The sequence below is a fragment of the Phycodurus eques genome, chromosome 5 (genome assembly GCF_024500275.1).
Source record: "Phycodurus eques isolate BA_2022a chromosome 5, UOR_Pequ_1.1, whole genome shotgun sequence".
NCBI lineage: Eukaryota > Metazoa > Chordata > Actinopteri > Syngnathiformes > Syngnathidae > Phycodurus > Phycodurus eques.
In genome coordinates, this window is record NC_084529.1 from 2,228,386 (window position 1) to 2,241,930 (window position 13,545).

Sequence of the window (13,545 nt, forward strand, 5' to 3'; positions counted from 1 at the left end):
ACTACTGTTATCTGGATTGTGACCCCAAATATATATGAGATCCATGGGGGTTAATGTTTGTCGATTTCCATAGGGGTTTTATGGATTTATAAAGGGCATCCTTGTTCTAAAACTGCTTTGCTCTTAGTATTTGTGACAGTGTTGAAGTTGGACACTTGCCAAGTTGCTGTTGTATACCATCCATCCATCCATCCATTTTTTGAGCCGCTTATCCTCACTAGGGTCGCGGGAGTGATGGACCCTAACCCAACCCTGAACTGGTTGCCAGCCAATCGCAGGGCACATTTAAACAAACAACCATTCGCACTCACATTCACACCTGCGGGCAATTTGGAGTCTTCAATCAACCTACCACGCATGTTTTTGGGATGTGGGAGAAAACCCACGCAGGCACGGGGAGAACATGCAAACTCCACACAGGCTGGGCCGGGGATTGAACCCTGTTCCCCAGAACTGTGAGGCAGACGCTCTGACCAGTCGCCCACCGTGCCGCCAGTTGTATACCAATTTATGCATTTGTTTGTTCTTGATCAGAGATCCGGGCCCAGTTAGTGGAGCAGCAGAAATGCATGGACCAGCAGACAGACATGAGGGTCCAGCTGCTGCAGGACCTTCAGGATTTCTTCAGGAAGAAGGCAGAGATTGAGATGGAATACTCCAGAAACCTTGAGAAACTGGCTGAACGCTTCATGGCTAAGACTCGCAGCACGAAGGACCATCAGCAGTACAAGTGAGTCCACCAACTCTGTGTGTGTGTGCGTGCGTGTGTGTGTGTGTGCGTGTGTGTGTGTGTGTGTGTGTGTGTGTGTGTGTGTGCTCCCATGTTGAGTTTATATTGTCACATAGGTGTGTGTGTGTGTCTGCTTGGGTGTGTGGTCATGCCACTAGTTTAAACAAAACTTGGATCTGTCACGAAATTAGGTACACCTGCATTAGAGTCGTGCTTGTGTTAATCTTCCTTTACAAAGAAAAAAAACTATGCTCAGCTTTAGAGCCCAACTATGCGAATATGTTTAACACAGACAGTATTTATAATGTCATATAGTTAATATAATCGTTTCCACACACTTTATATAGAAACCAAAGTTCAAAAAGTATGTTTTGGCACATTTGGCTGCAGAATAAAATTTATGAAGATGCTAACTGCCGCAATTGGTCTCTCTTTATTTTTGCACCGTCTATTCCGTCGCGTTCCTCAGTCGACCCAGTTTGCACAGATGAAGTGTACTGAAAAACGCAGACATTAGCATATTGTTTGAACTTGTGGTGGGAATAAAAATAAAACACATACTTTTCCATACAGCTTGTAAATAGATTTTGCTTGCTGTATGAAGCTTCAATGGCTTGAACAGCTGTGTGCCCAAGTGTGTTACCAGTTAATGGACTGGTTGTATGAAGCTCCGTTGTTTAGAATGTAGGTCTATGGTGTATGGTCACAGGAGCATATTTCTCAAAAACAAATACAATAAGTTTAAATAACATTAAAACCCTCCTGTGTGCTTTAAAGCCAGAGGTCTATATTTGTGTCCATATAAACAGCACACACATTCTCTGGCCTGTTTTTGCGCAATTGTAGGGACAGCTATTGCTGAGTTCTATTGCTGTCGTCATACCTTAATTCACATAGTTCCTCTCGCAACAGTTTTTTTGTTTGTTTGTTTGTTTTTAACTTGTCTCATAAAACTATTAGAATATGATATGGATGCTATTGCAATTATTTTACACGTTTCCCTTTTTGTCAATGCCACAGAATGGCTCAAGCTTCTAATCTGCTATTGGAGAAACCACTCAAGTTTAAAAGAACTATCTCAGCCTTGTACAGCACATTTTAACATTTTGCATCAGGTGTTAAAAAACAAATTGAAAAACTGCCAAAAGCCAAAAAACCTCTGCACATTATTTTTTTTTTTTTTTACTTCTGCTGTGATCATTTGATAAATGGGGAACTTTGAATGTAAAAACAGTTAAAGCATTCGTGAGCATGATTCGTATTTACTTGCCTTAGAAGGATATAGATTCAATAAATGTTTACAAATGAAATCCATGTCTTGTGAGAAAGATGCACTCGACTAAATTATACACCTACATCGCCCACATCTCGATGCCCAGCATCTTTCATTCTTCGTTGCATTCTTTTTACTGCCGATTTGCAACACAAACAAAATTATGAACAAATGCACGCTGCCGACTATTGTATTATGCTAACTTTGTTTAGGGATGTTACTGAATGGTTCAATACAGAAAGGTAGTTAGCACAGGATATACTGAAAGATTTATCATGTAAGATCTCCAGATGAATATTCTCATACAGGCTGAATTATTTTATTTTTTTCGTAGTAGTATGTGTATAACAGTGTTGCACTCTGTTTGTATACATTAGAAAGGGATTTCTACAGAATTTTCTTTCACCAAAAACAAAAAAAAAAGTATTTGCTGGCAGTGTCAATACAAGGAGTTCGTTTTCATAATAATAGGCATTGAAGATAAATGTCCTTTCCTGTAAAAAGCTTCTACTGCTGTTCTTCATTGACAGACATTATCAGTGCGCTACTAGAGGACTTTGTCATTTTGCTTCTACTCCAGATCTCATCTTTCAATATCCTGCACAGTGACGTGGCAAGCCTTCACTGGCAGCAAGCCCCCCTTCGTATGGGCACACAAAATTTTACATTGGCATTTACTCTTCCTGGATTTAGACAACATGAATGACCAGAACACACATTCAAACAGTAACAGCAACCAACAATTCATCATAGTGTTGATTTTCACTCTTTCCATGCCCCAAGTGTGGACATTAGTTTGTTTTATAATTGCATAGAATATACTTATTGCCCCATCTGTCTGTCTGTCTGACCCAGTTCCTTCCCAAGCGGGAGGAGGAAATGATGACACGGGGTGAGCAACTCTGAATTTTGTCATCATAGGCAACGTTGGTCCTCTTGTTCATTTTCACTGTCCCTTTTCTTTGACAAGCAGTCCCTTAATCTTAAATCAGTGGTTCTTAACCTGGTTTCAATCGAATCCCAGGGGTTCATTGAGTCACTCTCAGGGGTTCGGTGAAGGACAAGATGCACGCAGTGTGTGCGTCCGTGCATCTGTCCGTAAATGCCTTTTCACACTGACAAAATGCCCTGTCACATCACATTGCCTATCATGGCTCGGTGGGCGTTTATCGTTGCGGTGCCTTGAGTTGAGAGTGGTGACGCTGTGGCGTCGGATGCCACATTGAATAGGAAAGAGAGTGAGTTCAGAGTCCTGACAGCACATTAATAGAAGCCTTACTCGATACGTCAGCGTGCTGGAGCAGTCAGTCTAAGCGACGTGCGTACATGGGGCCACATTGGTGGAGGCAACGTTCCCATGAAAGGCAATGCAAGGACATTGATAATGAATATAAGCTTACTCATTTCTGACCCGATTTTCATGAGGTTCACGTTTTTTTTTTGTCACTGTCAATGCATGTGCTATTAATAACATAACTTTATAACATAACAGAAGTGTGTTTTTTTGTGAGCAAATTGTGCAAAAATGAGTTTTCATACCATTGAAGCACTTAACCCTCTGACATGTGATCAACTGCCACGCAGAAACCATTTAAAGGGGCTCTAAGCAGATATGTGTTTTGTTTCTAAATACATTAAATGTTTGAAGTGGTGAAAACATATGCAACTTACAACTGCATTGTTGACATATAGCTAAAGCATCTTTTTCACCGTTTGAATTTTCCTGATTTTGTGGGCGGGGCTAAAACACAGGCGTATACTTTCTAGCGCGAGTTCCCCCCCCCCCCACTATATAAAGACAAAGTGACGTCAGTGCGTTTGGCTGCTCAGTTGAGTGTTAGCTGTGCTTAGTTTCCATAACAAGCCCCATTTACCACTCCAGCGTGCAGTTAGCAAGCTAACGATGGCTACACTCCGAAATTGTTTCTTCACTGGATGCCTCAATTTACAGAACAGACGTCTGTGACGCATTCTTCTGTGTTGGTTTTCGCCACTTTCTTCTTCGGGGTCGGTGGACCGTAGGCAGTGAAACTGGGAACCTAAATTTTTAATTTTGAACGATTCGGGGAACTGTAACGTTAGTCCCGGTTCCAATCTGTTCTCGTTTCTCGATGCCCAACCCTATTGTTTATACAGTGTCCGCCTCTCGCCCGAAGATAGCTGGACAAGGCTCCAGCATGCCTAGTGAGGATAAGCGGTACAGAAAATGGATGGATGAATAACCATTAAATGTTGAAGTTGAGCCTCCTAACGCGATTTTACATCGTAATAGCTATCACCCCTCAGTATGTTTGAGTTCTTTTGGCACATCCATTCGACTAGCCCACAGCGTCTAAGAGCTGAGAGGAGAAGTTTTGAAACCGGATTTTATATACTTAGCGGTGTGTTTTATTCATTCAAATTTGGCAAGCTTGTTAACATTACTCTTCTCTGTGGTGTGTCGAATTTACCGTAATTACTCGTGTGTAATGGGCACCCATGTATAATACACACACCCAAAGTTGACCTAACATTTCTGGAAAACCCTTCTGCCTATGTATAATGCATTTTTACATTGCATGATTTTGCTTCTACCCATATGATCAAAACATGAAGTATTATCTGTATTTTGTTAGTTTTTTTCAAAGAATTATTCTGAAGAATAACACGTAATACTTTATTTTTACTTACTTCCTCTTATTTTGAAATTCACAGCCCTACTTTTATTTAGTAAATGTGAAAACAGATAGTTGTGCTCATATGTTTAATTACCCAGGCAGAATTTGTAAGATGGGTACAATTCTTTAAAGAAAACATGAAGGGCCAGGCGATACAAATTTAGTTTTATTTTAATGGGATTCAAATTAAACTGTCAAACATTTCAGAAAAGCATTATCATTAAACAAAAATAAATGAATGATGGTTGTTGTTCAGTCATATTTTTGTTTGGTGGCGGTGGCATATTAGAATTAAAGTGTACAGCTTTCTCATAACCTCTAGATTTGATTCAGTTGTCCCGAACATCCATTTAAATTAAACCATGTTGCCTTTTAGCAATAAATATTGTTATAGGATTAAAATGTGATTAATTGAGATTAATTAATTACAAAGCCCTTTTTTTTTTAGCGCCACCCTTACAAAATTCACATTCATTTACAGTAACTTTTTTTTATTGACTTGACTCATGATGTGTGGTTCATTTTTTGCACAAATAAAATTATAGACCTGTTTTTAATTTGTAATAAACCACATTTTATTCTTGCAATTATAAAGGGTTCTGTGAATACACAAATGAAACTTGCAGGGTTCAGTACCTCCAACAAGGTTAAGAACCACTGTCTTAAATACCGTCTAAGCATATTTCAAAATAGAGGGAGCTCAGGACTGTTGTGCTATTCGAGTAGCTATTTTTGAATAGCTCATGATTTACTTTGTCCCCTTTCATGTGAGTGGCCACGTGGGCATTATACATTAGCACGTGCTAAAGGAAGTATGAATTAATAAACGCACGGGCACGCAAACACACACGTTCTGTCTTTCCTGCAGAGTAGATGTCTTGCACTCTCCTTATACATAATGCAAATGCGATCAACACAAACTAGAACTAGCAGACATTCCAACAGCTTCTTTCCTCTTGCAATCAACTTCCTAAACACCTAACCTACAATTCCAATACAACATGCTGCCAATTTTTTGACTTGAGTTTGTTGTCACATTTCTGTGGGGCCAATTATACATTACTTGTGCACTCACTGTAGTAGTCTCGCCACGCTGCACTATTTGCATATCTGTTGTTGACCAATACTGGCCACTCCTGCCAGAGTCGCATCTGCTCCATTTGCACACTGATTGAGGAGTATCTGCAACATTTGCACAATCAAAATTGTCCCAGATTATCGCACTACTCGCTTGAAGTCTCGGCGCCCTTTGCACAATGGTCATTGTACCGGACTATTGCCATATTAGTTTTTCGAACCTCTCTAAGTGCTAGAGGACTGCACCTTTTTGCACAATTGTCCCCAAAAATTTTTTTACCGGCATTACCAGATAACTAGCAACCCTTTATTGCTCAGTGACTGTTTTTTGTCAATGTCTTTATGTCACAAAAGTGTTCTCTGTCAATTGACTGTCTGTTGTCGTACTAGAGCGGCTCCAACTACCGGAGACAAATTCCTTCTGTGTTTTTGGACATACTTGGAAAATAAAGATGATTCTGATGTAGTAAAGATTCATTGCTATTTGACAGAGTGTGTGTGATGCTGTCCAATAGTGCATTACCATTTAACAATTTGACAACTTCCACTTTTCTGTTCTTTTTCTATTGTTCACTCCCTGTGCACAGGACATGGACGGGGATGCAGCACCTATTATTCATTCTGCCTTGGCCTGTATCAGACAGAATTCACATCCTGTTTTTGCACATTTTTTTAATGAACATTGACCAAGAACTGAGACAGTTTTTTCCCCCAGTTATTCATATGCAAGAATATTTACTTTTCGCCCTTGCAGCAGATAGGGTGCCAGCGCTAAAGTTTCAAGGCCAGGTCACTAGCCAAGGTCTTGGTTTTTCACCTGTTGTGTTGACAACTGTTGCCAAGAGCAGGGGCAATTTTCCATATGGTTCCTGCAAGACTTGACCTCTCACACATCCTTAGAAGACTATTAATGTGAATACATGTGCATGTGTTTGTGTGAGTTTTTGTCATAGATTAACCCAGAGGAAGTGAGCCTGCAGGTCAGAGCATACGCAGGGCCACAACTCACTCTGGCCTGGACAATATCCTACCACTTACTAGAGAACATAAGCACAGGAAGTAGCATAGCACTTTTCCTATCCGTTTGCTCTTATTTCTATATGCTGTGACTTATTATCCATGTCTGCTGTGACAGTTGTTAAATAGTCTTTAACTTTGTTTTTAGAAGACAGTACTCCCATAGCCTCTCCACCCTCACACTGCAAAAAAAGTATTTAAAGTTCGCTTGGCTCATAAAGCTGCATGAGCTGTGCTCCATAAATGAAATTGACACAAAAGTGTCGTACTTATCAGTGTTGTCCCTGTAATATATGCAGGACTTTTAGACCCAGATATGGTAACTGGGACAACAACCAAGGGAGGCTGATGACGCACCTCATACAAGCCCTTTTTGGACATCCTACAGACTACGACTAAAACACTTAATGTTCTAATTCTAAACTCCCCTTTCTCCCTAGAAAAGACCAGAATCTCCTGTCCCCTGTCAACTGTTGGTACCTGCTGCTGAACCAGGTGAGGAGGGAGAGTAAGGACCATGCCACTCTAAGCGACATCTACCTGAACAATGTCATCATGAGGTTCATGCAGATTAGTGAGGACTCCACACGACTACTTAAGAAGGTAAGGTCTATTTAGTGCACTTTCAGCCTATTCAGTTTAATGGTAAAGTACATAAAATGGAAAATAAACCAACTCACAAAAAGGTAGATTTAAAAAAACGAAATCAATACTTCGAGTGATTGAATAAGACTTGATTTGGGTTTTGGCCCTGCATGTCTCAGGCAGTAAAGTGGCTGTCTGCAGCATATATACAGTAAGATGTTGTCCCGTTGTCTGTTTCTTAGTGGGATTTAATCTCCAGAGTTGCTTTTTTTGAAATATAGTTGTTCGAACTGATTCCAAACCTGTATCCAGTATATGCGCAAACTACTTACACCTTTGGCAAAACCGGTTGAAAGCACTTCTTCCTAGCACGGGTAAATGGCGGAATGGGACTGTGACAAAGCACCCATGGGAACTTGAAACATGTACAATGTTTTTGTTTAACACAAGATGTCACCACAGACCCACAGAAAACGACAACATCCGATGTTATAGGCTCCATTTGTGTGTACCTGTATCATATCATGTCATGTTTGTACAAATAAATGATACAGAACGTATTTAAATTTTGTCCGAAGACACCAGCCATAAAGAAAACAACATTTTAGTAAGTTTGACTTCAAACAATCATGTCACCAATCTGTAGTTATGCTTGTTAGTGTAGCATACATAGGACCTCCGCTAAGCTGTTTTCTGGGTTTGGTCACATGACGTTCCGCATATAGTGGATTGAGCCAAGCCAAAGCCAATTTAAATTTTTGAGAAATCTCATCTCACGAAAAAGTATATATCCTGAAATAATAATGATCTTGTCTCAATTTTGTCACAAATGTACTTTCTGTAAAATATGTGCCTGTTTAGTTGAACACAAATTTGATATACTCGCAGGAAGCCATGAATTCTGTTGTATGAAAGGCAACAGGTGGATACACAAGTTAATTGTACTTTCTGCCATCTAGCGGAAGAGCATTTAATTTTCCGGCCCGTCACTACATTGCTGGCGTTGATAGATAGAGGAGAATACATTATTTGTAGTAAATAAATAATTTTCAGATTTCTGGCAGCACATCTGATGGTCTCTCACGGCACATTAATGTGCTGCAGAACAGTGGCAGGGAATCACTGGGCTAGAGGGGTCAGAAACCTCGCCAAATTGCAAGTTGGCAACACTGTATGTGCTTTTCAAAACTAGATTCTCTCTATGTGCAAATGTGTGTAAGCAATGCATGTTCCAAAAAAAAACATTTGAAAAAAGTCATCCTGACAAATAAATTCAAATTCAAATGGGTTAATCTCCCAGCCCTAGGCTGAATGTAGTTGGGTCATTGACCAAGAACTGAGCGTACCCGGTCAGCAATTTGAACCCCTGCACTGCACCCAGCTGTAGTTGTGTTTGTGATGATACAGAGATTTATGTCAAATTTTAAACTCACATATGCACAGACCTTTAAAACACACCTTCGGGTAAGACCCATGAGGACAAGCAGTTGATGTGCACACGTGTAGTGTTTCCTCACAGAATGACAACACAGCTTTCGAGGCATTTGTTTTCAGACAACCAAATTGTTTAAACTCACCACCGGAACCATCCAGCTTTTCGATACAACTCCAGTCACCTTATAAATTGTGTAGAGCAAGTAAATTTTTTCTTTTTAAAATGCACTACACAGTCAGTTTATCATGAAGTATTTTAGTTTTAGTAGTAGATCTGATATGTATAAACTATATTTGAATGTAAGAATGCACTCTTGATCAACCTTATATAGCATCACTAGGCCTTCACCCCACTGAGTCAAGATCACAGATTCATGACCAAAGCCGGTCCTTTGTCGCCTGGCCCACCACAAAGATGACAACTCCCCAGTGGATTATGAGTTCCTTTGCTGTTTGAGTCACATGAACTCACCACAGACCCAAATTACAAAGTGGCTTTGCCTTAGAGGCATGCCTTTGTGTCAGCTTAGGTTATGTGACTATTTCCATCTCTTCAGTCTGTCTCTCATTCCGTCTTTCTGTCTGGCGCTAGCAAGCCATAACCATAAATATTTTTAGCCTCCCTGTTGAGGTAAAACCCTTTCATTCAGGTACGCAACAGAGAAACAGGAAACTACTGCTCCCATTTCCTTTGGTGTTTAGTGTGACTGATCTTTTAATGACAGCAGATGTGACGTAGTCATTTTACAGATTTTACTGCTGTTGCCCTTCCCATCTCAACACCTACAGTATAACAACGATGGCTTTTGAAATGACCAAATATTTTGTATCCAGGACTGAGCAGATGTAGACACCACAAGTAAAGGATCTTTTCCACAGCAGTTCTAGTAAAACAGTAAATAGTAGGATATTGCACGATGGCTTCCTCCACACTTTTTAGGGAGTCGGTAATGGTACAACGGTTTAAGGTACAACCGATTAGGGTTAAGGTGCATGTACAGAATTTATTTCCACAATGGCATTCAAGAAATCACCACTAAAATGCCACCAGCGCTGTCACTGCTTTCAAGTTCATCCTCCTGGCAGACAACCACAACTGTGGCACTTCACAAATGTTTTGCACTTTTGTAGCTTTGGTGTAAAGGGGATGGCGGGGGGTGTTAGAAAACCCTAGATTCTTCATATTGTCCTCCTCATAATCCCTGGGTTGACTGTTTGCTATTTGCTGTCTGCATTTTAGCCAGCTCACTTTATATTGGTCATTAAACTAGCGACTTGTTACACGCTGTCCTCTTTTATTTATAGAAGTGACATTCTGTGAATGCAGCAAGCAGTGTTAACCAGTTGAGAGTTCAGGAGTTTTTGGCATTTTCCATTGGCAATGGTGTCTGTTTTACTGCTGTACATTGATGACTGCGGTTTGCTATAATTTTGTTCTATAGAAACTTTATAGTTCACTTAAAAATCTATATGGAGCAGTATATTTTCAGGCAGATCGGATCTCAACCGGTGTTTTCTAGCTTCCTTATAATGGGTTTAGGACATTTAACTGTCATTTTACATCTTAGAATTTAGCCAGAGTCATACAGTTTTCAGAGTCATCGGAACAATAAAATTACTGCAAAATCTGTTCCTCTGTAGGGTGGTAACACAACACATTGCTGCAGGGCTCGTGTGTTTAATATCTCCTCACTGCTGTTAAGTAAGGCGCCCAAGAGAGAGAGAGAGAGAGAGCGAGAGCGTTTACTCCTTGACTCGAGGAGCAGCCGTCCAGTACATCTGTAGTTGCTTTGTACTATAGTGACTCAGTTGGCTCTTAAAGGACAAATTGCAGGACAGGACAAAGACTTGTGAGCTTGTTTGCTCAAAAATGATCCCCTTTTAGAAACTGTACCTTCAAACATGTTGTTGAAATCCTTCAACTAACTCTGTCATAGTCTAGGTATGTCTGTATGTCATCGTTTGTGTCGCATCAAGCTGAAATTTCGTGTCAAGCACACAAATACAGTACATACATACACAGGCTGTGTGGGGTATACAACTACCATCTCAACGAAAATAACTTGGATTATCCTTTTTGCGAGATTTCTGACTTGGATTAACCATACAGATACAGTGTAAAAATAAAGGGCTTAGCCTATTTGAAGGATCCTTTCACCCCATAAATATCCACCTAACTCAGCATTTTTTAAAAACATTTCAATGGTCAAATGAGTAAATGAACATTCATTTCCTTGTTTATGTACAGTATACAGTATCTACTGTATACACACATACTGTCCACATACCATACTCACTTCAAGCACTACTGAAAATATGGAACATATTTTAGTGTGGCTTTCTTCCCAGTCTTTACCTCTCTTGCACACTAACACTTATACTGTAGCTCATGTGACGCTGAGGCCTTTCGTTGACCTTTGGAATACTTCCAAGGCTTCTCAATGGAGTCAAGTTGATGACTGTTAGAGCTGACAGAGAGCAAATATTCTATTCACTGAACTGATAGTTGTAAATTGATTTTTCCTTTAGTCAAGGCCCATGTCTTTATGGTTAAAAAATGTAGTGTAACAAAAAAAAAAAGTTAAAAGTAAATATTTTTTTAATTACAGATGAGCTACGAACAGTTTTCTAACCATTCACCCATACTTATTCTAATTCTTCTATAACCGTTCTGAATTTACAAATGTGTGTGGTTGTCTTTTGCAAATTTGGGTTTAGGTTATCAAGGTTTACAGGCTTTTCAGATTAGGAAATAGGAAATTGTGTATCCAGGTGGTGGTGAGGAAGGTGTTGCAGATAGGCTGCTTTACCACCATGATTCTCTAATTTCGGACACCAGCTGGGCAGCCAATGTAAGAATATAATCCACTTTCCTGCGTATTCAATGAGATCAGCCAGTGTGCAGTGTTGTGAGGAATGTGCAAGGAGTGTCAAGCGTGTGCATCTGATTGTTTTTTTCAGCTGTCCATTTTGACTGAGCTGAGCAGCATGGAGTTAGATTTTAATCAGCTTAAAAGTGCTGTCCTGCGCAGAGCCATGCTCAGGATGGAGCATCTCTTGAGTAGGGCCAAAGTGGGCCACAGGCACCTTTCACCTTTTTGCCACTTCTTTTTCGGGTTGGGCGGACTGTAGACATCGAAACTGGGAACCGAATTTTTCAAATTTGACCCGTTCCGGGTGAACCGGAATGTTAGTCCCGGTTCCAATTGGTTCTTGGTTCTCGATTGTCGATTCTCGATGCCCACTGCCGTACACAAATATACAAAAAAAAAAAATAGATTCAATTCTAAAAGACATGCCTCCCGTGCCTACGTGGCGGCCATGTTGAATGTGGGGCATTGACGTGGCGGCCATGTCGTGATAGTTATATCTATTGTCTATTGTGCCATAGAGTGCGCTGCAGAAAGAGAGAGAGCGAGAACGGCATGGCGACAGTGTTAACTCTAAGGAATATAAGATAGGGTGTCAGGAATCGGATGTCTCTGCCCGCTGTGCCCCCTCTACCGCTTCTTTCCTCTGCCCACTTGAACGCTGATGCGCCACATACATGCACGCGCGCACACACACACACACACACATTAATACACGTCAATACACACGTGCACACACACTCGCGCTCGCACACAAACACACACACATCAATACACACGCGCACACACACACACACACACACACACACACACACACACACACTAGACTCAGGGTCGCACCAGCCACAGCCATCCAAGTAGCATTGGGCCTTCGTCATCTAATTTATCCATCCATCCACACTCGGGTCATGGGCGTGTTGGAGCCTATCCCAGCTATCTTCGGGCGAGGGGCGGGGTACACCCTGAACTGGTCGCCAGCCAATCGCAGCATCTAATTTGTCGTATTTGCCTTGGTTCTCTGACCTTGACTATGTTGCACACGTCACCTGATCTTTGATAGTGCACATTCAATTAATACTTTTTATACTGTATATACCATGGTTTTATTTAGCTCTTTATATTCATGTTATTATTTGTACTGTCTTTGTAGCACCGCAGGCTCTTGAGTACCGTAATTTCAATGTGTTACGCATATTGAAGAATTGACAATAAAAGCACCTTGACCTTGAAATACAATGTGTATACACAATACAACCGGAACATGCTATTTTTGGTACAGTAAAAAAATGTTGTCAAGCCGTTTCCCTTTGGCAATGGATTTGGAAGTAGGGAGCACACTAATTCCTCATGGCTCATGATTCGCCAATGATGAGTACTGTACGTCAAAAATGTCACCCTCACCAAGCACACTGGCCTGGTAAGTTTGGATGAAATGTAAAACTTTCGAACATTTTCAAGCTATATTTATCTATAATAACTTACAACTGGGCCGCACGGTGGCCGACTGGTTAGAGCGTCAGCCTCACAGTTCTGAGGACCCGGGTTCAATCCCCGGCCCCGCCTGTGTGGAGTTTGCATGTTCTCCCCGTGTCTGCGTGGGTTTTCTCCGGGCACTCCGGTTTCCTCCCACATCCCAAAAACATGCATTAATTGGAGACTCTAAATTGCCCGTAGGCATGACTGTGAGTGCGAATGGTTGTTTGTTTCAATGTGCCCTGCGATTGGCTGGCAACCAGTTCAGGGTGTACCCCGCCTCCTGCCCGATGACAGCTGGGAGAGGCTCTGGCACGCCCGCGACCCTAGTGAGGAAAAGCGGCTCCGAAAATGGATGGATGGATGGAACTTACAACTGGTTAGAGCGTCTGCCTCACAGTTCTGAGGACCGGGGTTCAATCCCCGGCC

General features: G+C 41.1%; 1 protein-coding gene across 6 annotated transcripts in view; it reads left to right on the plus strand.

Moving 5' to 3' along the window:
- Positions 1-13,545, plus strand: part of srgap1a (SLIT-ROBO Rho GTPase activating protein 1a) — an 82,081-nt gene that overhangs the window by 25,134 nt on the left and 43,402 nt on the right. For 4 of the 6 annotated variants that reach the window (XM_061676771.1, XM_061676772.1, XM_061676773.1 and 1 more), the window contains exons 2-3: positions 535-730; positions 7,195-7,357. The exons of 1 other annotated variant lie outside the window; for it this stretch is intronic. In XM_061676771.1, coding sequence (XP_061532755.1) covers positions 535-730; positions 7,195-7,357 — 359 coding nt within the window. The remainder of the gene's footprint in view (positions 1-534; positions 731-7,194; positions 7,358-13,545) is intronic. One more of the 6 variants, XM_061676774.1, reaches the window with a different exon arrangement.